At 41.6% G+C, this 27,738-nt stretch overlaps 1 protein-coding gene and 1 pseudogene across 6 annotated transcripts in view; both read left to right on the top strand.

Annotated features, from left to right (window-relative positions):
- TAB3 (TGF-beta activated kinase 1 (MAP3K7) binding protein 3) overlaps positions 1–1,597 on the top strand; it is a 40,088-nt gene extending 38,491 nt beyond the window's left edge. For all 6 annotated transcript variants that reach the window (XM_041399737.1, XM_041399741.1, XM_041399740.1 and 3 more), the window contains one exon: positions 680–1,597. In XM_041399737.1, the coding sequence (XP_041255671.1) occupies positions 680–828 (149 nt within the window). In that variant the 3' untranslated portion in view covers positions 829–1,597. The remainder of the gene's footprint in view (positions 1–679) is intronic.
- On the top strand, positions 1,477–24,711 carry LOC121333410 (annotated as a pseudogene).
- Positions 24,712–27,738: the final 3,027 nt, after the last annotated feature.

Raw genomic sequence — 27,738 nt, 5'->3', positions numbered from 1 at the left:
TCCTTACTTAGAGTAGATAACCTAAGGTGTTGAGGTGGTGTCAGGAGACATAGAAAACTGAGTGCTTCTGTGGGTTAAAGCCTATTGTGTGATTTGCATACATAATGATTTTATGAGTGAAAACAGACTTAAATGCTGATTCATGTACATATATCCCTGCTTCAAAGGCATGAGGAAGAATTGTCTTGTATTGAAATAGGCCTGTCATTTTATTTTTAGATTGTATTCTTTTTCAGCCTGAATTAATGCTAGAAATAATATGTCTTTTGTTAGATTGCTTGAAGCAGCTAAGATAGAAGTAGTTTTCCCCTTCAGGTGAAGCAGGGTTATTGTAGTTAAGTATTTGGAAATAGACTGCTGTGTGTAAACCTTAACAGGATGGCACTGCAGTTCCTGTAACAAACTTACATACTTTAAGCTATTAAACCTTTAGCAGTATCAGTGACCTTACAGGGATGAGTTCTCTTCTTGGTTTTAAAGTGTTACAGTTAAGTGCCTCTTTACAGAAGTGAAATATTCAAATATTCAGATTTCACAAACTGAATTAGAAGTGCTTTAGGAGAAGGTTTCCATGTTTATTTTAAGGTAGACTGTTTGATTAGGTGACCTTTCAGTAGTGTGATCTTGATATTAATCCTTATCTTCTGAAATAAAATGTTTTCTTTTGGCTTTTCTCTAGAGCATCAAAACAGCTCCAAACAGACTCCACGGACTCAGCCAAGAGATGAAGACTTTGAAGGGGCCCCATGGAATTGTGGGAGCTGCACCTTTCTAAATCACCCAGCACTAAATCGCTGTGAGCAGTGTGAAATGCCACGATACACCTGAAATTCAGGAAAGGGCTGCACTGGGTTGAACACAGGCTCTCAAGCCAACAGCTGTAAGAGAAGGAAACATGGGGAACCTTTCAGTCCACCTGCCCGGCCTTTGCCAGTCAACAATCTTCATACTGCAAGGGGTTGGGAGTAATGTGTTGGGATGTTTCTGCTTCTGCTGCACTAGAAAATAAATTAATTAAGGGTTAAATTCCTTCCCATTGTAGTGAGCAAAGCAGAAAACGAAACCTGAAAATGTAAAAGGATTAATTTTGAGAAGAATGTATGCAGGAAAGCAAATAACTACTGGTATTTATTCCTGTGGTTAGTTACTGCTTAGTGGCTCTAAAAACAACCAACCCAAAACTACTGGTTTTTTAAAGAAAATTATAGGACTCTTAGTAACGGTGTGAAGTGTTACACTTAACCAGAAAAACTGAAGAGCCAGAGCTGACTTAACCTGGCCACAGCCAGCTGGAAAACAAAGGCTCCCTGTGCTTCTAGATTGTAAGCTACTGAAAAAGAAGACAGGTAAATGCAGTGATAAATTTTGAAATGTATGAAAAAACAAGGAGAAGGGTATTTGTAATTGCTGCTTTTTTTCAGGGTAACTTATGTCTACAAAAAATTGCTGTTTGAAATAGTGACCTGAGGTGACGAAATGAGGAACCGTGTGAGTGTTACAGAGAGTGTAATCAGAGGTAATTTTTTACAATCGCGTTTGCTTGTACAGTGCCCACCTGGCTGTGTCAACACTGGTAATAAACCGAGAATGAATTCTACCGCGTTGCGGATGAAAATCCTGCTGCATGCTTTCATTGGGCCGTCGTGTTTCCAAGCTCAAAGGATGCTTTTCTATACAGCCTTCTGAGCCTGTGCTGTGCAGCAGCACGGTGAGATATGCCATACACAGGCTACTCCAAATTCCATTTGGAAGACTTGGGCTCAGCCATGGTTGTGTTTGAGAAGAGTTTGTACCCAGTTCCTTAGGCCTTTTCAGCTTCCAATTTGTGAAGAATTCATGGTGTTTACAGCACAGAAGGTACTTTGTGCCCCAGATCAAAGTTAGCTGAAAAATTATTAATCAGCTCTTCAGTAAAGGTTTATTTGCACATTATTAATAAACCAGCCTGTACAAAATAGCAGATGCCAGATCCTGAAGAATTACACACTGCATTCTTTCTATTTTGGTCAGGAAATATTTGTCATAGGTTAAAGAACACAAGATTTGCAATTGAAAATCCTACTGGTACTTATCTGCCTATGATACACTGTGTTCTAAAGGTGATGTTCAATCTGTCTGAATGCTTCAGGCTGCTGGAATAAAGCACCCGATACTTTGAGGTCAAACTTGGGTTTGGGCAGCTGAATGATTCTGTGACACAACTGTGTGACTGAGCAGGGTGTTCTGTGTACTGGTCAGGGGCTGGTACAGTGCATTTGAGTTTTTATGGTATAACTTCATCACAATTCAGAGATGCAGCCAAGCACTTCAGCTGAATTATGGTAATTGACTTGCTAAAGGAAAATTTGCTATTAACTTTACCATGAGAGTTTGAAACTGCTTCATTTTAAGCTGTTCTTAGCTCATGGCAGCCACATCCATATTGTCAATTACCACAGTTCACTCGATGTGTGATAACATGCTAAGCTGTGGTAGAACAATCATATGTCTGAATCCTTATTTAAAATAAAGCAGCATTTGCAAGGGGTGGGTGGAGAAAAACTCATCTTGACTGCATTGCTCAATCTGGTGTCTTCTTTCCCCACAGTTTATAAAGACAACAGTAAGAACCAAACTGTTGATCTTAGATGAGGAACCAATATTTTATCTGGCATTTTTCAATATGTTCTTGCACTAAATCTTCAGGATAATTTAAAATAAGCTAAGAGATCTCCAGCAATCAGTGTGCACCACTAATGAGCAAAACTCAGTCAAAGGCATCAGAGATACTTTTCCTTCCTTCCTAGTGATTTACACTGCTGTGAGGGGAACTCATCACATGTGGAAGGGGGTAAGAAAGTTACTGTCAGTTACTGTCAGCTGAAATTAAAAGCCAGGTATTAATTTTGTGCATGTCAGTGGACAGTTTGACAAAACTGAGAACTAGGAAACAGATGAGCAGAAGCATTGCTGCTATCAGCTGTATAACGAATGACTCCAAACAATACCAGTAACTTCATGACTTTTCTATCCTGATGCCTTTGCCATTGTATTATTTCAATTTTCTGTTCCTTTGTACTTCTGGTGAAATTCTAGAAGCATTTGTTTTTGCTGGAATTACAAAAAAGATAGCAACTGAAGTGACAGTCAGCAAATGAGAGTAGGGGTGTCATGCAAAAATACAGTTGTGCCATTTTTAGACAGAAGAGATGCTACTTTCAAAGGAGGAGGTGCAAATATTCATTCAGTCCAAAAATGCCCTGAACTGCAATAACCTTACATGGAGACTTGCAAATCTTAGTCCCAGCTTCACCAGAGGAAGAGAAGGAGGGCTGCCACCACAGCAAGATACTCATTGGGAGAGTGAGTGAGCGCCATTAAATTGAAAAATAAGTCCTTTGTACCAATGACTTTACTCGTTTTTATAAATACTCTCATTTGTTGCTTGTACAAACAAACAAAGAAAACCCCACACCCTTCTGTTGTATTCTTTTATTTGTAAATGCCCATACTCAGACGTTAATAGTAAAGACTTGACATGGTGCTTGAAGATTTCTAGTTTGTTAGAATGTAATTGTATTTAAATATTGGAAGATCCATTTTCCTTCTGAAAGCAGGTGATGCCATTCGAACCCCAACTGAATTGTAGATTATACCAAAAAGATTGGTTTATGGAATATTTATTGAATGCACATAAAACCCTAATGTCAGCTGGCAACAAAATGCACTGTATTGTATAAAACTTGTGTGTGTGTGTGTGAGAGAGAGAGAGAAAGAATGTTGGGATGCTGATGCTGTTGTATTGAGTTAATGCACTACTTGTGTTTTCTTTCTTCCTTAATGACTCAGCTTTCCCTCAACCATGCTACTAGATTGGTAGAGTTTGTAACTGACTCGGACATTCAGTTTTTCAAAATGATCTCACTGTTCATTGAAATTTTATAAAGCTTATTTTATATTTACTGTGCTATTAAGATGAATTCCCTTTAATTATAGGATACTGCTGTAGTTCTTTAAAAGTTTATTTAGAGTGGGACTTGTGGAAAATTGTTCAGAACATAGTAAACCAAAAGAAATACTGAACTTTGAATCTACTTTTAATTTGATGTTGTTATTATTAGTCTTGTTTGGGTGAAGAGGAAGGGGGTGGGAAAGGAAAATGAAAGGAAGTACATTTACATTTGTAAAATGTAGTCTTAGATTGAATTGTGTATCTGTGTGTCTGTGGTATGTGTGTGTTTCCCTTGAAAAATGGGAGGTGTGGTGAAAAGGTGTAATAATTCTTAAAAGAGCTGGTCTCAGTACTTTCTGATTATGATATGCTACTGAATCATGTTTGTTTTTATTTTTAAACCCAGCTTTTCTCTCAGTTACTTTATCTCTCCCAGCTATAAATCTCTCACTTCAATTTCTAAACACTTTTTCAATTTCTAAATACTTCTACATTTAATATTGATTGTAAAATCCCTTGAAACTGAAATAGAAATACTTGAGTTGAAATGGGGACAAAATAAAAACAATAAAGAATGTTTTAAAAAAGAATGTGAGAATATTAAATACGTTAAAAACAAGCTTGTCATCAGGATGATAGTTCTTTTAAAATCCAGTGTACCCTAGAATGTGAACATGACTATCCTGATGAGAAGTGGATAGTCGGACATAAAGAATTCAACAGCCAATTTGGTACCACAGAATTGGTGTGTTCTGTACTGCAGTGACTCCAAATTCCTCAAGGAAGGAGGACATGCACAGGTATCACATCTCACAGTCAGTACTGTCTCTGTGTGCAGCTGCATTTGTTTTCATTTCAAAAAGTCAATCTACATGAACCCAGACATGACTGAGTTTTGCCACATTTCTTCAGTTGGGGCTTTCATTGCTGTATATGTCCATAAATGCAAATATTTTTCTTGGAATAATCAGAAATCAATGGAGTTAATGCAATATTATAATCCTGGATTTCCAGTATCTTTGAAACCAATTTTAAAAAACTGTGTTCTTGAAACTTATTTATTTATGGTGGCACCAGTGTATCTAATCCATACTTCCTGCTGTGTGAAACCCTGTTAAATTTTTTCATTAAAAAAAGAAGACACGATCTTGTTTAATCCTGTATATATGGTGTCTACATTCTAGATTTGTGTATGCTGTGAATGAACTTATTACTAAGAGATGAAATTGTATAAAAGCATTCAGAGGCTATGCATGCATGGTACCTCCAGAAAGTGCATACTCCAAGTTGCAGATTCCTGCAAAAATAAATTAATAAAACTAAGCAAACATCACATCCTGCATTTGTTCTTGTATGTAGTAGGAAACATTTTTCAAGTACAGCCTTTTTAGGCCTTCATAACCTGATTGTTTCTGGTCTCCCACTTGGACCTGTAGCTGTAGCAAGTTTGTTTCAGCACTTTTGGGGTTTTTGTTTTGGTGATCATTAGGCATTTGCTGAATATTGACCTGGGTCCAAATCCTGTTCCTATGAATGTGAATGAGCAGGAATCCCATGTAGATGATGGATATTCTGTGCAGTTTCTGGTTTGGAAACAGGTCGTAGCATGTTCAGAGTGTGAGGCTGGCCTCGGCACTCCTCCCTTACCTGTGACAGAAGGTTGTTCCAGAGCAGCTTTACCTGCTGTAGCCTGGGTGATGGGCTGCAGTGCAGGAGTCCCTCTGCTGCTTTAACCTCTTGGAAAGGCACTGCTCTGGGAGAGGGGGGAGAGGTGAAAGTGCACAGATATGAGTGCAGGCACTTGCTAGGGCTGTGTTTCCATGGCCTCCATGGCACCAGCTCCCCACAGCTGAGGAGCTCCGGAGCTGTGCCCCTGCCGGGTTCTGGTCACACACACTGAAGGTCCTTCAGCGCCTTTCCGCTCAAACCTGCTGCACTCCAGTCAGGAAACACAGGTAAGAACTTCATTCCGCATTCCTTTTGCTAAGTTGACTTTATCACAGTTTCAGGAGCCGTTTGTATTTAATTAAGCATTTGAAAGCCGGGTTCTGGTCACACACACTGAAGGTCCTTCAGCGCCTTTCCGCTCAAACCTGCTGCACTCCAGTCAGGAAACACAGGTAAGAACTTCATTCCGCATTCATTTTGCTAAGTTGACTATCACAGCTTCAGGAGCCATTTGTATTTTAATTAAGCATTTGAATTTTTTTTTCACTTTAGAAATCATTGCAGTTCAAATGGATTTGAAAAAAAAAAAAAAAAACAAAAAACAAAAAACACCAACTTATCATTGAAATGGATAAAAAAAAAAAAAAAAAAAAAACAAAAAACACCAACTTATCGAAGTTGAGATGCCTGTGAAGTATATTGTACTAATAGAGACCATGCAGAGCCAAAAGACACAAGTCTAACAAGTGGTCACCATTTTTTGATGTTTCCCTGAAGTCATGAGGAGGCAGATCTGCCTGAATTGCATAAAACTGGTTGATTAATTCTTCAGAATAACTTGGTTTTGGCAGCAGTGAACCATGTCTTAAACCTGTGGCTCTTTGAGAGATAGTTTGTCCTGTGGTCTGGTAAATATTCCTGGAATGTAGTGCTGCTGCCTCTAGTGAGCGTAGTCCATGCTGTGATGGGTAGGTGCTGTGTATTCTTTATTGCACCATCTCTGGTTGTAAGTGCACTTTTTTGAAGGAGGTGGTTGATACCTGGTTTTGTCTGAACAACTGGACTCAAAGTGTAATGTACTCAGTGGGCTACCTGAACTTTTATGGAAACCTTGTGGAGTCGTTAAAGAAGGGGCTTTGTTAATTTTATCTGGAGGATCTGTGATTATGACATGATCTAGTTTGACAGCAGAGCCAGCCCAGACCTGCAAAAGCCTTTTTCAGGGGTACCACTCTGCTTCAGAAAATATTCTGTTTCTCTAGAAAACAGTAATGTATTGAGTTAAACAAAACCCCAAAAAAAAAAACAACCAAAAAACTCTGCAGGTAATTTTCCAGATAGGCAAGACTTATAACCTTGCACATATTTGCTTCTTTTGCAAGCTCCATTTTGAAAATGCAGATTCATTGTTCCTTCTTCCTTCTTGAAGTTGACAAAATGTCTCTTGCCAGGTTAGCTTAAAAATTAAGTCAACATGGTTCCATTACTGCTTTACTGCTTAGAAACTAAGCCACAAAGCCTGGGAATTAAAGATGTGCAATGCAGGTGCTGCTTTGCTTTTGACTAAAAACTTCTTATTTTTTCAGAAGAATTTTAGGAAAAGAAATTTAGGGAAAATATGGAATACTTCAGGAAAAAAGCTGCTAGGTGGGGAAAGTTTTCATGGGTTTGAATGTGGTATTCTGATTCCAGACTGGTGCAGCCCAGCAGTGTGTTCTGCAGTTGGTGCCAAGCTCTGGTGTTGGTTGCAGTGACAGAATAGTCACAGCTCAGGTATTTATCCCAAACTCTCAGTGGCTCTCTGCTGGATTGGTCTAAAGTATCCTGAACCAGTCTTGCACATGGCTTGGGGGATTATGTTTTATTTCCCCTGAAATCATTACCCTCTACTTTAAAACCATTGAGTTAAATCCAATGATTTTGCAAGACAGAGGTTGCTTTTGGCAGTACCCTATGTGCTGGGGAGTGCCTGGTGCCACTGCCCACAGTCAGGTCCACGTGGGGTGACACAGACACACTTCCCAGGTGGGTGATGGGAGTAAGCAGGGTCTGAGAAAACTTTGTAGAGGAGAACTTGTGCTTTATGAGAGCTGGTGAATCCTTCCCTCTAATTAAGTTTCTGTACATGCCTTGCTTTGCTTGGCACATACAGAAACATGGTGAGATCTGTTGTGGTGGAGAGCCTTGGGTGACTTCCATCACCACAGATCCTGAAGCCTCATGGCTTGGTTGCTGTTCCAGGTAACTGATTTTACATTTCCCCCAGCCTCCATTTGTCTCAAAACTGATTGTTCATAAACCAGACATCCTTTTATCTTTTTTGATGCCGGGCATCCTCGCTGGCTGTGATTGTGTGCTCTCACCTGTGCGGGATCCGCTGCGAGGATCATCCCATGGCAGCGCAGCAGTAGCAGGGAGTTACACTAAATATGGCTGCACTATTTCAGTATTCTGGGTGAGACTGAAATCATCTGTGCACCAAGGAGGGAAATGCAGATGTTTTCATGAGCTATAAAAACCACCAAGTGTGTGGAATTCCCACATGGTGGTGCCTGGCTTTAAAAATGAAAGCGAGTTTATTGCAGCAATGAATGCAGAGTGTGTAAATGTTTCCCAGTAGTTTTCAAAGCCGTTCCTTAAAACTAGAGGTGAAAGATAACCACTTTGCTCTTTTTCCAGCTCACAAATTCTACTGGCATCACATTTGTTATAGAAAGGAAATTGTTTTGAAAGAAATTCTCTGCCCTGACAAATGAGGGAACCTTTTCCATATCCAGAGGAATAACTTACTGTCTCCCAGATACTAACTCTGTCTTGTCTGGGTTTTTCTAGCTTCTGTAGAAGTTCACATTGTTGAAAGCTCATGTTCTTTCTCAGCTATCACATTTTTCCACCTGCCTTTGCCAGTTGCAGGCAAAGGCCCCTCCAGGCTCCTGTGGGTCACTGCCCCGTGACAGACACACACACACACGTGTGTCACCTAGATGTGTGTGATTCCCCTGTCATGCCACTTGCTTATGGGAAGAGGTCAATAGCTGTGCTGTGCCATTAGGATTCAGAAATCCCAGCACCCTCAAACATGGGCTCTTCTCATGGTCCTGGTCATTTCTCAGAGCATCTGCTTCTCTGTCTCTGATATTAGGGCAGCCAATCTGAACTACTCCTTTTGAAACTGTGCAAATTAAGAGTTTAGTGACAGAATTTGTGAAGAACTACAGCCAGTTGCTATTTTTATTGATAATATTTGTATTGAGGTGTGAGAAGAGTAAGGTGATAGGAATATCAAAAGAAAGATGTGTTGGTACTTTGGTGTAGTTATTTACATTAAATATTGTAATGTTCAAGACATTGGGATTAACTTCTGCTGGTAGTGGTTATCTTTCCAGGTGGCTCTTATGAAAGCAGAGTAGAGGGAGACAGTCTGTTCCCTGGACCTGCTGGCCTCTCCTCTTTGATACAGCCCAGGACACTATTTGTTTTCTGGGCTACAAGTGCCCAGGCCAGCTCAAGGCCAGCCTCTGGTCCAGCAGCTCTCCCAAGTCCTTTTCTGCAGTGCTGCTCTCAGTGAGCTCTTCCCCCAGCCTGTGCTGCTGCCTGGGATTGGCCAGATGTGCTGCACTAATTCTGCAAGTTGCGCTAGTAGAACTAAATCTATATGACTTGGTTTTGCTCATCAGTTTTGACAGGAGAAGATGCTGGTAAAATCTAAAACTCCTTCAAGATCAACTTGTTCGTCTTCAGGTCACATTTATTCCCACACTGCAATAGTTCAGGATTTCTAACAGGTTAATCCCAAAGCCCTTTTCTAAAATTTCAGACATTCCCTACAAAGGGCAACAATATCACTTGAGTGCTGAAACAGTGCCCTGTTCCTCCCAGGAAGAGAAATGGGAGGAGTCGGAGGTAAGATCTCCAGCTCTGTGGCCATGGGAGCAGTTAAAACCTGCTCTGCTTCCATCACTTTTATCATTCCTGACAGATTTTGAAAGCAAAACCAATATGAATTAATCTCAATTTACATTGCTGTCATGCATGGGCCTCTCCAAGGTAATTTGTTCTTTTGTTTCTCACTTTCCAATACATAGTTTTGCAGTTGCTGTGGTGCTGTTCCACTGCTCTGAATTTAACAGCGCAGTGGAATGTTAAATCACTGAATTTAACAAAGAAAAGTTCCTTACAAAGGGAGTATCTATGACATGAGCCACAAGATAGGTACTCATATCTGTTTTGGTTTTCTTTTCATCTGATAAAAAGATATTGATAGTTTGACCTGATATTTACCTGCCCTGCTAGCAGGATGTTTGGGGGTGTAGATGTGTGTGTACACAAATATAAAATAATCCACTTTAGTGGTAGCTTGAAGCTGGTTCCAGAGGGGCTAATCACTTGCATACACTGAATTGACCACCTCAGAGCTGAGCAGGTTAAAGCACATTGCTCTGGGCATTGTCCAAAGCCTGTGGGACACTGACAGCCTGGGCCATCCACCACCTCTCCAGGAAGGCTGGGCCAGGTTTTGACCACCCTTTCAGTGAAAGAAAAAGCCTCCTAATACCCAGTCTAAATCTCTCCTAGTGCAGTTTTGAACCACTTCCACTGACACATCAGTGTCCACAGTGAGCTGCAGGACCTAAGAACTATCAGTAAAAGATTTCTTGAATTGGAAAGGACTTGCAGCTGTCCAGAGATTTACCTGGGCAAAGTAATTTAAAGGAATTGAAGCCCCAGAGATGAACTCATACAATTGCTCTGCAGCATCCCCTGGGTCCTGAAGGTGTCTAAAACCAATCAGCACTTCTACTTGGGCCCAAACACTTGATCCTGCATCCAAATAAACCAGAATGGCCTGGAAAAATTGGTAGAGTGGTGTGAGTATCTAGTGAAACCTGATCATTGCAATGTTTGTGTAACAGCCTGAAAGTCAGGGAAAGGAGGATACAGCAACTGCACTTCTTAACTTCTTGTTCAGTTCTACCTGCAGAGAAATCAACTTTTTGCCTTCTGGGAATTGACTTCTGGTGCTTATAGTGTGTATAATATTTGTGTTCTCAGCATCTGAGACTGCAGTGGGCATTAATCTGTGAGCCAGGCCCAGCCACTGCTAAGGCAATTACCAATATTTGCTTGTAACACCAAGGCTACCAACTCAGCCAAAGCTTTCCATTCCAAATCCTGGCAAAACCACACATTACAAGGGTAAATTTCTGGAATACGACAAATTGCACCTTGATAATGTCATGGAATAAATTTAGATTCAGAGACAGGCATCGTGTCTAGGTATGAGGCTCTCAGGGTGGTGTCTTGTCTTTCTAGGGGATTAGTGGTCAGTTTTCCTCAATTTCATGGAGATCCACATGCACAGCCCCTGTGCAGAGCAAATCTGCTGATATCATCAGTCCTTTGCTAGAGGCAGTAAAATTACCAAGTACAAAAATGCTGAGCACCCTTCTCTGGAGGTCAGCCCTGCTGCTGTCACTTGTTAAAGCTGAGATAAGCCATAAGCCAAAGGAACGCCTGGAAAGCTTTCCTTTCCTTCTCTCCCAAGCAGACTCATCACACAGTTCCATTAATCCTGAGCTGGGATAATGAAGTACTTTCCTGACAGAACAAGGGAAGGAAGCTATTTTTGAGCAGTTCAGCAGCTGAGCTTCAAGAGGACACCATCAAAGCCAACACATTCCCACACTATCCTCTGCCAGCAGCAGAGTGTTGTTGCTGCCCCCCTGGAAGGGGTGAACCACGGGAACAAACCCTCCACTGGCCCAGTGTCCCTCACCAGGAGCTGAGCCCAAACCTGCCACAATCCTGGTGTGACCCTAGCCATGGCATTGGGCACCCTGCCAGAAAACACCATCACTGCTTTCCAGATCAGTCCTGTGCACCAAAATTAATTCTGTACAATCTTCATCTCAGTGCAAGCCATTGGGCAGCTGCTGGAGGAAATCATTGGCAACAAGTCATAGTTCATGGTTAAAAACAACTACATCAACTTCTAGGTGCTATTAGAAAAATCCAAATTTAACATTTAACATATGCCAATACAATGTGCAACTACTTTATAGAATTACACAATCATAGAATATCCTGAGTTGGAAGGGACCTACAAGTGTCATCCAAGTCCAGTTCCTTATAATTTACATATACTGGTTAAAGAAAAGGTTCAGTATGTATAATACAAGCCTTGAAAATAAAGGAAATCAGCCTTTCCTACATCAAAACTAGAAATGAACAAATTACCATTATTAATGTACTGAGGTAAAAGAAAACATGACCCCCCTCTGTGGACAGATAAAATATGCCTAACTGGTCATTACCATTTATCATGAAATTAAAATAGGTAAATGGAAAGTCTTAATAAATACAGAAGATCAAGGTAAAAGATGTTGCCTTCAGTCCATTCAAATTGAATTATATCCCACACTGGATATGCATCAACTCAGCCAAAAACAGCTGTGAAATTGCTGGGACTGAGCCTGTGCAGAGCAGCCCCAATTTAACTATTACTTTATTAGTGCATGAGTTTATGCTCACAAGAAATCACGTCTTCAGTATCAAGCCTGCAATGGCATTTTTCACACTGAAACAGAGCCTCCTGCACAAAACTGATTTCATTAAAATTCTTAGGGTAAGGTACAAGGAGAAGGTTTCAAAACCAAGCTACAAAGGGAAATTAAAAAATCTGCCTCCCTCCAAAAAACTTCTGCAAGAATCCAGTTTGTCACAGGCATGCCGTCTGTATTACTGCCCCAAATTAGAGCCTTGGGGTAAATAAAACAGCAGTCTCAGAGGTTTTAACAGTATTTTGTCTCATGTTATCTGAAGATATCTGAATTTAGGATATTCATGTAGTTCTGCCTGAAACAACTTAGAACAAAAGCAAAACATTTACTGAGAGCTGCCTAGTGCTGATTTGGATGTGTGACAACTCCGAAGGTTCTTTACAGGAATATTTATGAGAATGCAAGGTGCAGAGTGGCCAGCAGTCAATGTTCTGTGTGCATTCCTGGAATATCTGAACTGCAGCACTTACAGAGATTACAACACAGACTAAAAGGGTATTAGCCTGGAACACACAGGTCTATTTATTTATAGAAGCCAATTTTATTTAGCAGGAAAATATGGAATAAATCAGCTCTAACATTAATGCAAGTGCTGATTTTCAGCACCAAAGCACATTTTCCATAATGGAAAATTAAGGGAAGAGTATTAATGGAAAAAGTCTCTTTGGTTCATGTGCTCCGTTCTCTTTTCAATTAGAAAAATAGTTTTTTGTCCACATCTTCTACAGATCTCAGTGCTTTCTTTTTGTTCTATTTGTTACTTGCTTTGACAGCTTGCACTGTGTACATTAAGAAAGGCAGCAAAAGTTGGTGCCAAAACACAGAGGTTACTTCATCTTGTAAACACAATGACAAGACATTTAGAGCAAGGTTGAATGTCATCAATGGAAATAGCAAATACCTACAAGTCCATTTATTCTCCCTTTCATCCTGACAGGAATAATTACTGTTTAAAGCTCTCTACCTGAAGATGTATAATCTTCAGAAGAAATCAACAGAATAATCACACCTTTCAAAACTGAGAAAAAATTAAACTGTACAACCTAAATTTTCCCCACTTTGTCTGGCAAAACCTGTCAATAATATAAGAGGAAGCAGTTGTCTGATTAAAAGAGCAAAATAAGCATTTTTTTCACAAAGAGAAAATATCTTCAGAGCAGATTCTGTGTAAATTACACACCTTAGACACTGGAAGAATATAAAAGATGCTAGGGTTGAGTTTCAGGTTCACTGTAACTCTCTTTTACTGCCGCTCACAGAATTATTAAAGCAGACATTCATCTCAAAGCCGTTGTCAAATAATCCCTATCTGCAGGGAAAGTTTGAAATTATTTTTTTTCAAAGAAAGCATGAATACCATCTTTATTAACTGGGGCACCAAAACCTGAAATAAAAACAACTGAATAAATTATAGACACCATGCTATTTTTAACATCCCGATCATCTTTTACCTGCAAAAAAGAAGAACCAGAGGAGGCAGGGGTTTTGGGGCATTGGGGTTTTATTTATTGTGTTTTTTCTGACCTTCACAACTCACCAAAATAACACAGAATTAATTTAACCAGTTTAGTCTTGCTTTACTCACAGGATTCAGGTGGAGCCAAGCAGAGTTGGGGGTCTGACCCACTCTGGTGCTGCTCAGCCCTTCACAGCACATTCCCCTTAATCTCATTCACAGAGTCAGTTTTTCCAGGAAATTTATTATGAATTGTCATGGTGTTAATTTATCATTCCCTAAACAATTCCTTTTTTTACCACAACACAATCATTTCATCTCTATTGAGGGAAAGGGTTATCTGGAGCAGTTTGTCATAATCTTGGTAGGCTATTAGAGGAAAAACTGAAATGAAGTTGTAAAGCATAAGGAGATAGAAGGCTTAACTTGGAGATTTCCTTGTTCTTTATGTCCTACTGTATGTTTAATATTCAAAGAATATATTGTCTTCCTCATGAAGCAATAGAAGAAAAAAAAAAGGGCTAAGAAAAAGTACTCATAAGGCAGAGAGGGTACTGAAATGAGATACTGAAAAAGGGATAGAGTTGTTTGTTTTTTTCCAAGCACTTAAGTTTAAACTGTAATTAAACAGAAGGCAGGCTGGCAAGCTAATAAAGAGAAGTTGTAAAATAAACATTGCACAACTGGCATTTTGGCTACAGCTGCTAAAACAGGGCTGCACGTTGTCCTCTGGCAGGAGGATCCATGTGGGAAACCCAGGAGTGAACAGCCCAAGCCCTGAAACCCTCACACAAATGCAGAGCTTGTCTGGTTTCCTCGGGGGAGGGGGGAATTTTTAACCATTGGGACAGTATTTGTTTTCTTTTACAGAGCCTCTGGTTAGTCCAGAGTTTATTTATACAAAGTCCAACATGTAAATGCCATGGGTTTTACATAAAATTGTAATAAAGAGGGTCACAAACCTGCTAATGGTGCAATGCTGGGTAATGATTAACTGAAAAGTCAAAGTAAATTAATAAATTATTTGTTAGGCTAGAAAAAGAATCTTCTTTTCAAAGAGAAAGGATGATGTATGAACCCTCACAGACAGCAACAGAAACATCAGGCTTGTTGTCTGACAGCCAGGACTGTTCTGCCTTGCATACTACGAGGAACTAATGGTTTTCCAAAAATAAATGTTCACTGTGATCTTGAGTGACAAATATGTAGCTTTTGAGGGTGATAAAAGTCCTCAGCTTTTCAGGGCTCTTCTCTTTGATTCAGTAATGACCTGCTTGTGCCTTTCAAAGGATAAATATAGCATAAAAATCAATACTGAGATACAGAAATTTTTGGTACCTTTCCCAATATTGATTAAACTCTTTTCAAAATTTAAGGCAATGTAACATTTATTACTTGTTCAAACTTTTTTTTGTTTTCTTTTTCCCCTGAAAAATTCTTACTCCAGTTTTGCCATCCTGTCCTTACATTTACGGTTTCACTTTGCTTCAGGCGCTCTGTATTTCAAAGAGCCAGTGATGTGAGATACACGCTGAGATTTCCCCTCCTTCTATTTGATCTGTCTATTTTTACCAGGTCTCCTGGAAGGACTTAAGAGGCTGGTACTGGATCTGCATATTCATTGTTCTCATTCATCAAGGAGCTCAGAGCTCCTGTCCCTCCTGGGGAGAAGGACTAAGCATGCAAATGGTTCAAAACTGATTTTTTATTCTGGAAACACACACCTACTTCTTTCTCACTAAAGCTGATGATAATGTTAAAATACAGTTAAAATCCTTTTCTGAACGAAGATGATTCCCTGGATCAGAGCTATTACATCCAGCACTTTGTCCTGGGTATTATTTTTTTCTCATTTGCCTGTCCTTAAAGAAAAAAATGCACTGTGAGGGAAAACTGAAATCCTTTGCTGTCCTTCAGCTAAAAGATGGGAAAAGCACAAGATGAAGTACAACAAAAGTAATGACTAGACATCTTTTGACTTACAGATATTTATCTTAATGATTAAATGATAAATAAAATAAACTATTCTTTTATAGATTTTATGAGGTTCTTAAGCTATCAAATGGCATCAATAATTTTAGTTGCAAAATCAAATTTCAAAGAGAGGTGCAGCAGCAGATACCAACAAACAGATGCCTTTGCTTTAAACTCCAGCTTCATTCCATAGAAAAGATGCATCAGTGTTTCAGTGCTGGAGAAAAGGAGTTTATAAATTGCCAGGAAATCTTTGATGTATCTTGTAGAACTTCAAGTCATGAAATCGTAGAATGGTTTAGGTTAGAAAGGGCCTTAAAGGTCATTCACTTCCAGCTCCCCTGCCCTGGGCAGAGATGCCACTCACTACCCCAGGGTGCTCAGGGCCCCATCCAGCCTGGCTTGGACTCTTCCAGGGATGTGGCACCCACAGCTTCTCTGGGCAACCTGTGCCTCACCACCCTCACAGTGAAGAATGTCTTCCTAACCTCTGCTCTAAATCTGCCTTTTTTTCACTTTAAAACCATTGCCTTTTTCCTGTTGCTCTGTCCCCACATAAAAAGTTCCTCCCCCTCCTTTTGATCAGCCCACTTAAGATACTGGAATGCCACACTGAAGTCTCCCTGATCTTTTTCTTCTCCAGGCTGAAAAGCTAATAACTTTCTTCCTCTTAAAATCCTGAGTTGCATTTACTAAGAGCACAAGGAGAAAAAAAAAACCCCTAAGCACATTAATATAAGAACAGAACTACTGTCCAGTAAATGCAAAATCTGTAGCAATGTTTGAGGCTCGTGCTTGGGCAGGAGCAAGGTAAATCCTGTGTGCACCACTGCTGTGGGAGGTCCATGTCAGGCAGAAAGGGTGACAGGGGTGAGGGATTGACAGCTTCTTCTTCCTTTCAGGCACCAGACCATCATCATCCTCCCACCAGCAGCCCTCAGCTCCGCTTTGCCGAGACACCTGAAGCAAAGGTGGAATGGGGCGTACACACACCCTCACCAGGGACACTCCCAGCCTGCTGAAGCCTGTGGGATGACTGGTGACGCCAGGCAGTGGGAAGTGCCACCAGGCTCAGCCCTGCCCAGCAGCTCCCCACTCTTGGCAGCCAGGAGCGACCCCAGGGCTGCACAGGAGCCACAGAGCAGGTCTTGTGCCTGTGGCCATGCACAGGATTTTCTGGGAACAGAGCTACTAAAGCTTCCATTGGATTAATCTTATCACTTCTACTTTCACTCTCTCCACTTCATCTTTAGTTTCGGGGTGTAACCAAACTGTAGCTCCTGCCCTCTCTACATTATCCCTGGTGGCTCCCAGTGGTGTTTCCAGCAGCTGCCCAGGCTGCAAGCAGGAGGTCAGATGAGGGAAATGTGAGATACACACTGAAATAAGAGAAAGCGGCAAACCCTGTTGTTTTATCTTCACAAATGGATTCAATGCTGACAGCTACAGCCAGCCTAAAGGCCTTATCCCTGCCAGTGGCCCCAGTGGGCAGCTGTAACCACCGAGGCCACCAGGGAGTCCCCAGAATATCCTGTGACTCATAGGATTCCATTGTGACGTTCCCTGCCCTGGGGGAGATACTGAACCTTCCTGCCTGAATTTGACCTGTATAATCTGGGCACTTTGGGGACTTGGAACAGCCACCGCTGGACAGATCCAGAGGAGGCCCCGACCTTCCAGAAGAGCACCACTGCTTCTGACAAGAGTGCAGCCATTGCAGCCACCACTGAGCACCATTTCTCCTGCTGGTTTACCTTCAAACCAGCCAAGCCAGAGGGAAAAGGGGAAAAAAAGCAACAGGTACCACATCCACACAATCCATCACTGAGCCAGGACAGGCTGAGCTGGCAGCAGTCACCTCTGTTCTGAGGAGGAAACCCAAGGCCAGACCGGCCTGCACAGGGACTGAAGAGGAGGAGGAGAAGGCAGAAGGTGGCACGGCCCCTCATGGAGGGGGAGCAGAGTCTGGAGCTGCTGTGAGCAGGGCCAGCCAGCACCCACCATGGCCAGCCCACAGTGAAGGACACACACAGCATCCACAGCACCAGCCCACAGCACCTGGTGGGGAAGATCATCCACAGCCACACCTACGGGTCCAAGCACTGGAAGGAGCAGAGTTTTGGCCTCAGGGCTGAGCTGGTTCTGGACAAGGCCATGGGGGTGAATCAGGGGTGGGTGTCTGTGGGGGGAACATTAAACCCGTGCCCTTCTTGTGCCTGATGTTGAAGGTGCTGCAGATCCAGCCTGAGAAGGGCATCATTGTGGAGTTCATAAAGAACGAGGACTTCAAGTACGTCCAAGTGCTTGGAGCGCTGTACATGAGGCTGACAGGCACTGCCATCAGCTGCTACAGGTACCTGGGACCACTGAACAATGACACTGAAGAATAAAACATCAGAACAGAATGGGGAAAGTGAGCTCATGCACATGGAGGAATTTATTGATGAGCTGCCCATGAGGAACGTGTGTGTGATATCATCCTGCCTCAGCTGCAGGAATGGTGCATTCTGGAAGGAGCTGAGCAGCTCCAGCCTCGTGGTAGTGCTCTGGAAGGAGACATGGGTTGTCACTGTGGTGCTCAATAAAGGATGCAGGACACCCTTCATGGTGCAAAAAAGAAAAGGATCAGTGCTGGTTTTTTTCACGCATCTCTTTTTACAGGGTTTTTAAAGAACATGCCCTGTCTATCCCCAGTTGGTCAGTAACAAGTTGTTACCCTGTGTCAATTGGTCACTAAAAACCCAGTGTGTACATGCAGGAAAAGTTGTTTGTGAGAGATAGAAAAATGCAAACTATCTAATGGTGTAAAAACAGTTTATACTGGTGGCTAGTTCTTATCACAGTCCTAGAGCTCTTTCTCAGGGAAAACAAGTTGTTTTCTCCTGCTGCAGAGGTCTGGTCTTTTAAAGAGCTGTCAACTTTCTCGTGGCTTTGGTTTGTAGGCCTTTGGCTGCTGCTCCACCACCACAATGGATGACGCAGAATCTAGTGAGGAGGAGGAAGAGGCAAAGCCGGAATGAATCCCATCTCCAGATCACTGCAGGAGAGGGTGGAGACCTAGGCAAACCCAGCAGATCTGCAGTGGGGCAGTGCAGGTGGAGCTGGAGCAGATCCCAGGGTAGGCAGCACAGACCAAGATCCGAATCTCCAGCACATCATGGTAGTCACAGACACGTTCCATTGTGACATTCCCTGCCCAGGGGGAGATACTGAACCTTCCTGCCTGAATCTGACCATGTAAAATCCGGCTGCTTTGGGCACTTGGAAAAGCCACCGCTGGACAGATCCAGAGGAGGACCCAAACTCACACAGGAGGACCAGTCCTTCCACAGGACGCAGCTTTCATCAGGACTGCTTAATTGCACTGTGACCACCACAGAGCTCACCCTGCTCAACAGGGGGCCAGGCTGCACTCTGACCTCGTCGGTTTAAGCCAGCTTTTCTGCATCATTGCATTCATTGTAACTCTATCATATTGTAACTCTGGCCTGAAATCTCTGTCAAGGTGTTTGTGTGGAGTCCACTTCTCCCACTGGTTTATTTTCGAACCAGCCCATTTAGTTATGGGAAGGAGAAAAAAAATGTTTTTGGGCACTGCCAAAGTGCTCTTACTACTGAGGAAAATAAGGAGAAAGCATCCTGTCTTGATCTCAGTTCATAGTCTTGGTAACTACTGGGGCAAACATTTCATTAGATCTACTCATGGCCCAGTCAAAACCTAGGCATGTGCCCACATCCCAGAAACTTCCTCGCTTATTTCCACTTTCTCTAATGAAGCTTCAGTGTTTGAAAATGAGCAGAGAAGTTATTCAGATGTAAATTCGGCTATTCATGAGCAAAGAAGACCTGAGCAAACCCCAAAGATATTTAGGGACCCAACCAACATCCCAGTAAAAAATACTTATCCCTAAGGAGTTAAGTAAACACCACTTGGGTGATTTTAAATGACTATTCAGGGCTTGGATAGAAGTGTTCTCAGCAAAAATTTTTTCTAATCAGCAATTAAATTCTGGGGTTTTAACTGCATTTTGGGTATTTTAGACAAGCTTTGCTCATTAGCCCCATCAGGAGCAGCAGGAGGAGAATGAAGGTTATTTTGAAACCAAAATGATCATGCAAGGAAAGGCACGCTGGCTCAAAACTTAATCTGGAGCTGACACTTCATCACAATTAGTAGGTAATAGATCTGTGACAGAATATAAATAATACAAGTCCCACCATGCAGTCTGGAAAGCACAATAATTGCCAGGAGTTTGTGTATTCATCCACCTACTCACATTTTGATTTTAGAATAATTTGTGAACTTCTTGCATTCTAATAAAGAACTGCTGTATTCACTTTCCTGTGCCCCCACCAGAAAAAAAATCAAACTACAATTTTTCAATGATTCATTGTTACAGATGAAATCCCAAAAAGCAAAAAGTACAATTTAATTTTATAAGGGAATAGAAAATAAAAAACACCTATTTGACATATTACAACTGTATGAAGCACTATAACTCTAAGATTTTCTTTCAACACTTCACAAAGGGAGGCAATGGAAAAATAATAAACTTCAAGTAGAATAATGCTGACCTACTCACACTACATCACAGAGAAAAAGAAAAGTTACGTAAAGAGAAGATAATCCCTGGATACCCAACAGACTTTCTCTCTGAGAGTTGTCTTCCAAAGTCCAATTAGAGCACAAAAACATGCTGCCAAGTCCAACAACACAAACACTACATGATTTGAAAAATATATTTATCTTCTCCTTGAAAAGAGGTGAAAAGGAGAAACTATAAAATACATACACATAAATATCCCTGCAACTGATACCTTTAATCCAGAACTCTAAGCACTGAGGAGCTAGTATTAAAATAATTAAAGTTAACAAGAGTAATCCCCTTAGGTGGAAAAGTGATCCCTAGGGAAGGAGAAAGTAAAAAAGCTAAACCTCAGTGGCTGGGAAGCCAGTTGTAGTCCCCTGGAGGAAGGGAACAAACACTTTTTCTTGCTGTGTTCCTTGGATATGCACCTACCTAATTTGTAAATGCCCCATCCCTGGGGCACTGGTGAGACCTCATGACTTTCCTCACCAGTTAAAGGCTGGCAGTAACAGAGGAGCTGGTGGCAGTGAAGAACATCCAGCCCCGTGGGATGAGCAGTTCATTAATTAAGAGCTTTACCTTCCACCACAGCTGCATCACTGAAACCCGTTTGGGGCACAGGTGTAAATAATTAAACACCACAGGCTGTGACTCATTTATTGATCATCCAGGAGTGCCACCAGGGCTTTTCCTAATGCATAAACAAAGGGCAGCAAGGTCTCCTATTGCCAAAGGAATGAGCAGTAATCAGGACAAAAGCATGTATCAGGTGGAGGAGTATGGGAGAACAGGGAAGTTCATCTTCAATATAACACTGGGTACAGTAATATCCAGATAACAATGGATCCTGGCCATAGGAGAGAACAAATAGACACAGGCTGACAATTCTTCTGTTTTGTGACCTTTTCCAGACATATCCTTAATGATGGCATTTTGTCTCTGACTGGAGCTAACCCTGCAAAATCTGGTCTTCAGCTGTTGGACTGCCCCAAAGAAATTCCTCTTTTCTTGACAACAACTCCTTTCTTGGGAGAGCAACAAGCAGCAGCTGAACAGATTAAGAGGAGGAAAATGTCCCCTTGGATGTGCAGCACACAGCCTGTCTTGTGCTCCAGCTGTGGCTTTGGGGCAGGGCAAGGGGAGAGCAAGGGCTCCCCAGAGCAGAATGCACAGGTGGCAGCAGCCACCACTGTGGAGGCAAGAGTCACTGATGGAAAAGGAGGGAACATAATATAAGTCTGTCTTTTTGATGTCAAAGCTCCACTTGTGGAGGAGTCAGGAGTGAGGGGGTTTGAGCACACGTGATGTGGAAGAGATTCTCTCGCATTTTTTGTGAGGTGGTTCACACAACAAAAGAAACATAACCCAGAAGAAAAGCACCAGTGCCTTGCTTGACAAGATATAGAAGGAAACCTCCAAAAACCCAGCTTCATTTTGCCAGAAAGCTGTAACTGGGAGTCAGTTGAGTGAGAACAGGGAAAATAAATCTATAGCTCTGAAAAGGAGGCAGAAAGGAGGAGGAAGTGAAATGGAAGTGCTGAAAGCACCACCTCCACTTTCAAGCCATTAATGATACCCAGCTGTTTTTCACCACTGAGAATATTACTTTCCTCCCTCTGAAAGTTAAGCTAATGCCTTCTATTAAACAGGAAAGAATTTGGAGTGACTAATATCCACTCCTGTGCAGAGAGGTTTTGGCATGGTGTATTCATCCTTCTTCCTACTCTATCAGCAAAGCAGCAGAGAAAGCCATATTGAGTAGCTTTACACAATTAATGCAAGTTGTGCACTGGCATTTTCATCAAAATCCTTTTGCCAAGATTTAATTATAAAAGTTGGTGGTTTCCTTTTATGCACTGAAACAAATTTTAATTAAAACTTTTGTAGTGCTTTCAGTCCACTTCCTTCACATAATTTATTTGATAAATTTGATAAACCTAAGCAATTGCAGTATTCTGGATTTTGAAATGGGCTTTATTTTTGTCAAAGACCCTGGCAGGTTTCTAAATGCCACCTGGGCAAAGCTGACATGATGTGAATGGCTGAGTGGGGGCTGCCTGTGGCTGCCATCCTGGCTAAGGACTTGGTCTTTGATCAGACTACACCTATCTGTTTAGGTCCATCTGTTTGAGAGTGACAGCCCTGAATCCTGGTGTGACCCCAGGTGAATTATTCAGTCCTATTGCAAGCCCAGAGCCTTGCTGCCTCTGAAGGTCCAAAATCATTCCTCAAAGATGCTGAAGTCCTCCCCAAGTACCAGCTTGTGGTGCACATTGGGCACGAGTTTAGGGCCAGCTGCTGGTCCTGCTGCTGCTGGTCTCATTTTGAGTGATTTAAACAGGGTGTGCCCAAAGCAGAACAGTCAGTGGAGGAGAGGGAGAGGGAGAGGAGAGTGGATGGGATGAAGGTGAGTGGATGGTATCCAGGATGGTGCCAGGCTGTTGCCTGACAGATCCAGCCACAGGGTACTGACACAAAGCCAGTGGTGTTTGCCCACCCACTGACGATGGTGTTAAACACACCTCCATATTCATCCAAAAGGACCTACACAGGGACAAACTGTAATCTCACCACACAACTTCTGCCCAAAAAGATGGCCCAGATTTAACTGGCAGCAAGAATCTTCTTGGGTATTTGATACACGAGGGTAAGAGAGCAAGAGTTAGTGTGCTGCCTGCACATGGCTGGCTTTGTGAGTGAACAAAGGACTTCTGCTCACCAAACTGCCAAATGAGCGCCCTTAGTTATAAGTGAATTGAGCTTTCTTGAGAAATTAACAGTCAACAAGAGTCTTTTCTTAAATTATAAACAGATGGTACTTTTCAGCAAAAGCAAAATGTGATTAAGCAAGCTCCTCTGTTCAGAAAATACAACCTGTGCTTTAAACTTTTAATCAATCAAAAACTTCAGACTCAAAGCAGAACTTACCATAATCATGTGGACACATTTTGTTTTGTTTTGTTTTGTTTTGTTTTGTATATATTGCAGTTTAGAAATTGCACAACTACTTACTATTTCAAGTCACTTGTGTCATTAATTGAATGTTAACCCAGGTGGCACTAGCAAATGATGAAAATGTCAAAGAAGCAAAATGAATCTAGGCTTGTTGAAAATGAACATAATAACACAATAAATATCTATGCTAATGACTTCTGTGTAAGAAATATGCATTGCTAAATGATAAGCCCAACACATGGGGCCAGGAATGTAGTTACCTGACTGATCAAACAGTATTTTCATATTTAAGTCAGGACCACATTTCCTTAACATCTGCTCTGGTAAGAAAATTACAGTGGTGACAAATCTATTTTTTGTTCTTTGGAAAATTTCCACCATTTGGGATGCTACTTAAGATGAATGTAATGATAAAGGGGACTGAGGAATTGATTGATCTTACCTGTGCACACACCCAAATTGAAGGGATTCTGTCACTGGGGGCTTTTGTAAATTCTCTCTCAGAAAATTAATTATTTTCTTGTATGAGTTGTAAGTTTGTCTTCACTGAGGAAAGATTAGTTTTGAATAGACTCTATTTGTTCTTATTTGTTTAAATTAGAAGTATTATGTGACTTGCCCTGAAAAAACAGCTGTTGAAATTGCTCTGATAACAGCCTGGTTTAGTTCAGGCCCAAGATGCCAAGGGCAGCTCTGCACGAGCCTTTCTGAAAGCAGAGAAACAAGGCAGCAGTAGAGCAGTTTTGTGGTGCTGATACAGAGGTTTAGACCAGCACCCACCCCAATGCCCACAAAGGCACTGAGAGCACAGCAGTGCCATCCTGTGTGGGTGTGCAGGCACCGTGACAGCAGCCCAGCAGAGCATCCTTCTGGCCATGGCAGCACAGCTCTGCTGGCCAGGGGCTACTCTGGGGGCCTGGCTTCAGCATCAGCCTGGGAAAGAGAGGGGGTGTTTGAATTTATACAAATGCAGTGCATCAAACACTTATTTTTTCACTCCCAAATGCTGTTTTCCAGAAGCACTACTCTGTTCTTGACATGATGTAAGCCAGACCTGTCAAAAAATTGTTACGATACTACCCTGAACCCCAACAAACACTCAGTGTGTGGACTTTGGCAGAACTCTTGTTTAGCTCATCCCTCTTTTTAGCTGGAGCTACACAGATGTCCAGCAAGAGAAGGGATACTTGATAGAGGTGGAAAAAGGAGTACATGGTCTGAAAATGTGCTGTGGAAGTAGGATGTTACCTGGCATCTGTGTGTGATTCCGTATGCCCTAAGAATGCCACACATTATGTCAATACAGAGCAGGGTGAGGGGACAGATGGAGAAGCCCCACCTCCTTGATCCTGCTCTGAAACAGAAATGTTTTTACTGACACCAAGTCCAGACAGAGTGATGGAGTAGATAAGCAAACCCAAAATAACAAACCAACAACTGCTAGCAGCTTTCTGAACGTGTCTGTGCTGTTTACAGTGCCAGAAGAGAAAGAGAGAGAGGTACCTTGGAGGTGTGTCTGCAAAGGTCCTGGCTCAGTGTCATTTCAGCCCCATGCCTTATGCTCTACAAAACCTCTAACTTCAAAACAAAAGAGAAGCAAGAGATCCATGGGTCTCACTTACATCCATTTTCTCCATTATGGAACATCAGTCTAGGCAGTGTCCAAAATGAAATATCCATTGAGAGAAAGAAATTACTAATTATACTTCAATGGACATGGACTACTAGGTCTGTGTGTAACCTTGGTGCTGGAACTTCCTGACTTTTAGGTGGAAATTCATAATATGAACAATCTTAAAGGAATAGCTGTAAACAAGAATTACCACACCATTTATTTTTTAAATTTTTTATTATGAAAGACTTCACTGTCTTTCCTCATAAGTGTTTAGTACCACATGTTTAGTGCAAACTAGTTTGGCAGTGCTGATCTAGAGTGTGTAAGTGAGCTGCCCGCATGCTGATGTTATCTCTGTTTCTATTGTAAGGTAGTACAGCTGTGACTCATGTTTCTGCATAAATATTTAAAACATGATTTCAACATTTTCATTTTGACAATACTGTGCCAAATGCTGCTGTGATGGTTTCAACAGATTTTGAAAAGCAAGTGGGAATAACTGATTGGCTTTCTTTAATGAAGCTGCAATGAACTTTTCCAACAATTTCAGATATATCAAGGATATTCTGCAAACCAGTGTCATCGTACTGTGATGACCTTTAACCATCCTGTTGCTTGTTATATTGATCTACTATTGTGTTACACTGTGTTCTGAACTGGTAAAATTCAGGTATGTTTTTTCTACCTTTCCTAAGTGCTTACCTCACACACTGAATAATAAAAGCCTATCTGCATATTCCAATGTACGGCGTAGCTCATCTGCACTTCAGTTGTGACTCAGTATTTCACATCCTCATGAATAAGCAACTAACCTATTTCAAGATTAGTAAATAAAATCTTTCAGCACAGTTATGTTTCATTTAATTTAATCATTAATTATATTAACATGGATTGTGTTGAACATTGCTTAACATTTTGAAGTTCGATAAACCCTGTCTGGCGTGCACTTCTTTGTTGGTGTGATATCAGAAGTCAAACAAAAAGTCTGGTAGGAATCAAAGTAATGATGGCATGGTCCGAAATGTGTCCCTGGGAATGGCAGACCCTGACTTGAGCTGAAAATTCATCAGCGAGCTGAAATCCAAAGCAGGACAAGGTGCAATATTTTTTCTTTAAGGTTTATGTATTAGTCACAGGATAGAGGCACCATGTTGCACTTGAAGTGGTCTGCATGTTTTAAAGGACTAGAGTCCACATAAAAATAGCTTGTGTTGGTGATACATACCCATTTCCTGGTGGAGAGACTTAAAAATACATGTCTTGAAGTTTGGCTGAGAACAATATTGTAGTCATCATCTTGTATTTTGCTTCACAATGACACGTTTCTTGCACGTTCCAGATTCCCCCCTTTTCTTCTTTTTCCTTAGAAAAACCCCCAAAAAATGGAAAATATCTGATGCCTCAGTATTTCTACTGTGAGATCTCTAAAACCATTTTGTTTTGTTAAAGCACTTTCTTCTGCTGAAGAGTCAGTTCTTCAGAACTGGACAACTGAAGAATCAATTGCCCTTGAGAAATCAAGGTTGACAAGCTGCAATGGTACATTCATTTCCCAAAAATGCTGTCCACAGAAGACTTGGAGTCTAGTTATAAGCTGATAGTTTGAAGCAGCTTACATAGTTTTTCAAGTAACCTTCCTTCATACTGAAGCAGCACCCGACTTTAGTGTTTGTGGAAGAAAGTGATTTTAATACTGAAACATCATGTAAGGAAGGATATTAATATTTGTGTTATGTTGTTATGTATCCTCTCAACTGCCTCCTGGTGTTGCAGAGTGAGTAGTAATAACAAAGGGATTTCTGTGCTCATAAAAGATAAAGGCAAAGAGTTTGTGAATCTGTATCAAACAATAAGCTCTGTGACAAATTTTTTTAGCAGTGGCTCCACCTGCAAGACAACCTATGCAAGAAGGAAGGATAGGACTGAAATCTTAGCAAAAATAAGTAGCTGAACTGATGTACCCGGCCCCCAATTCCTGAAGCTGTTTGTGAAGTAGCAGAGGAACTGTGGGGGCTGTTGAGCACACTAACTCATCCTCTTGCCAAAACAAACAGAATACAACTGCAACTGGCTGCAGTGGTGGGAGGGAAAATGCTTGTTCTAGATAGTGACAACTGATGGCCAGTGCCATCCTGTTTTCTAGTTGCACAAGACCTAGGGAGTGTCAGGAGATCAGGAAGCTAGAGCTGCTGGAGCCTCACTTCTCAGCAAGCTCCAGAAGAACTGAAAAGGAACAGTGTGGGAGATAGCTCCAGATGAAGTGGATGTACTTTGAAAGATAGTCAGAGAAGGAACTCCTAGACCAGCAGCCCATAGATCTGAAGAAAAAAACACTACAGAAAAAGAATTAATTACTCCCATACTGATGTCTTCCCATTACAAAAACTTAAGGAACCCATACTTTGAGGTTTTGCTAAGTGCAATTTAACTGTGTTGTCTTTGGAAACACATTATCCCATGCTTGCCTTCTAGGCTCCTCTGAACCACCTGGTGGTGTATTTCCCTATGAAAAATAGGGTGCTATATTAAAGCAATCAGAGATCTGAAAAAGTAATTTTACTTAAACTGCCACTACAACTGCTTAAGAGGATGTCTCTCAGGACTAAACCAAGCAAGATAACCAGCCCACACAGTCGGGCTGACTGTTCCAAAGCAAGTACACACACAGGGAACACAGTAAGGGTGCCAGCTGAAGAATGTTGAAACACAACAGTGGGTGACAGCTGGTTCATACAAACTGAACTGGTTTTGTCAAAACAAACCAGCATGGACTTTCCCCTAGCTTTTGTTCTGAGCTGGCTCAAGGCTTCAGCCTGTGCTGGGGCTGAGTTGTGGCTGATGTAACCAGCCCCAGAGATGGACCAAGGCAGGAGGGCACCTCTGTCTGGGCCAATCCTCTGCTCAGAGCAGCGTCAGTGAGCTCAGGGCTGTGTCCCATCAGGTTTTGAATATCTTGGATGAGATCCTACTTTTCTGAACAACCTACTCCC

The sequence above is a fragment of the Onychostruthus taczanowskii genome, unplaced genomic scaffold (genome assembly GCF_017590055.1).
Source record: "Onychostruthus taczanowskii isolate IOZ18803 unplaced genomic scaffold, ASM1759005v1 scaffold17, whole genome shotgun sequence".
NCBI lineage: Eukaryota > Metazoa > Chordata > Aves > Passeriformes > Passeridae > Onychostruthus > Onychostruthus taczanowskii.
This window is presented reverse-complemented; position numbering and strand designations above follow the sequence as displayed.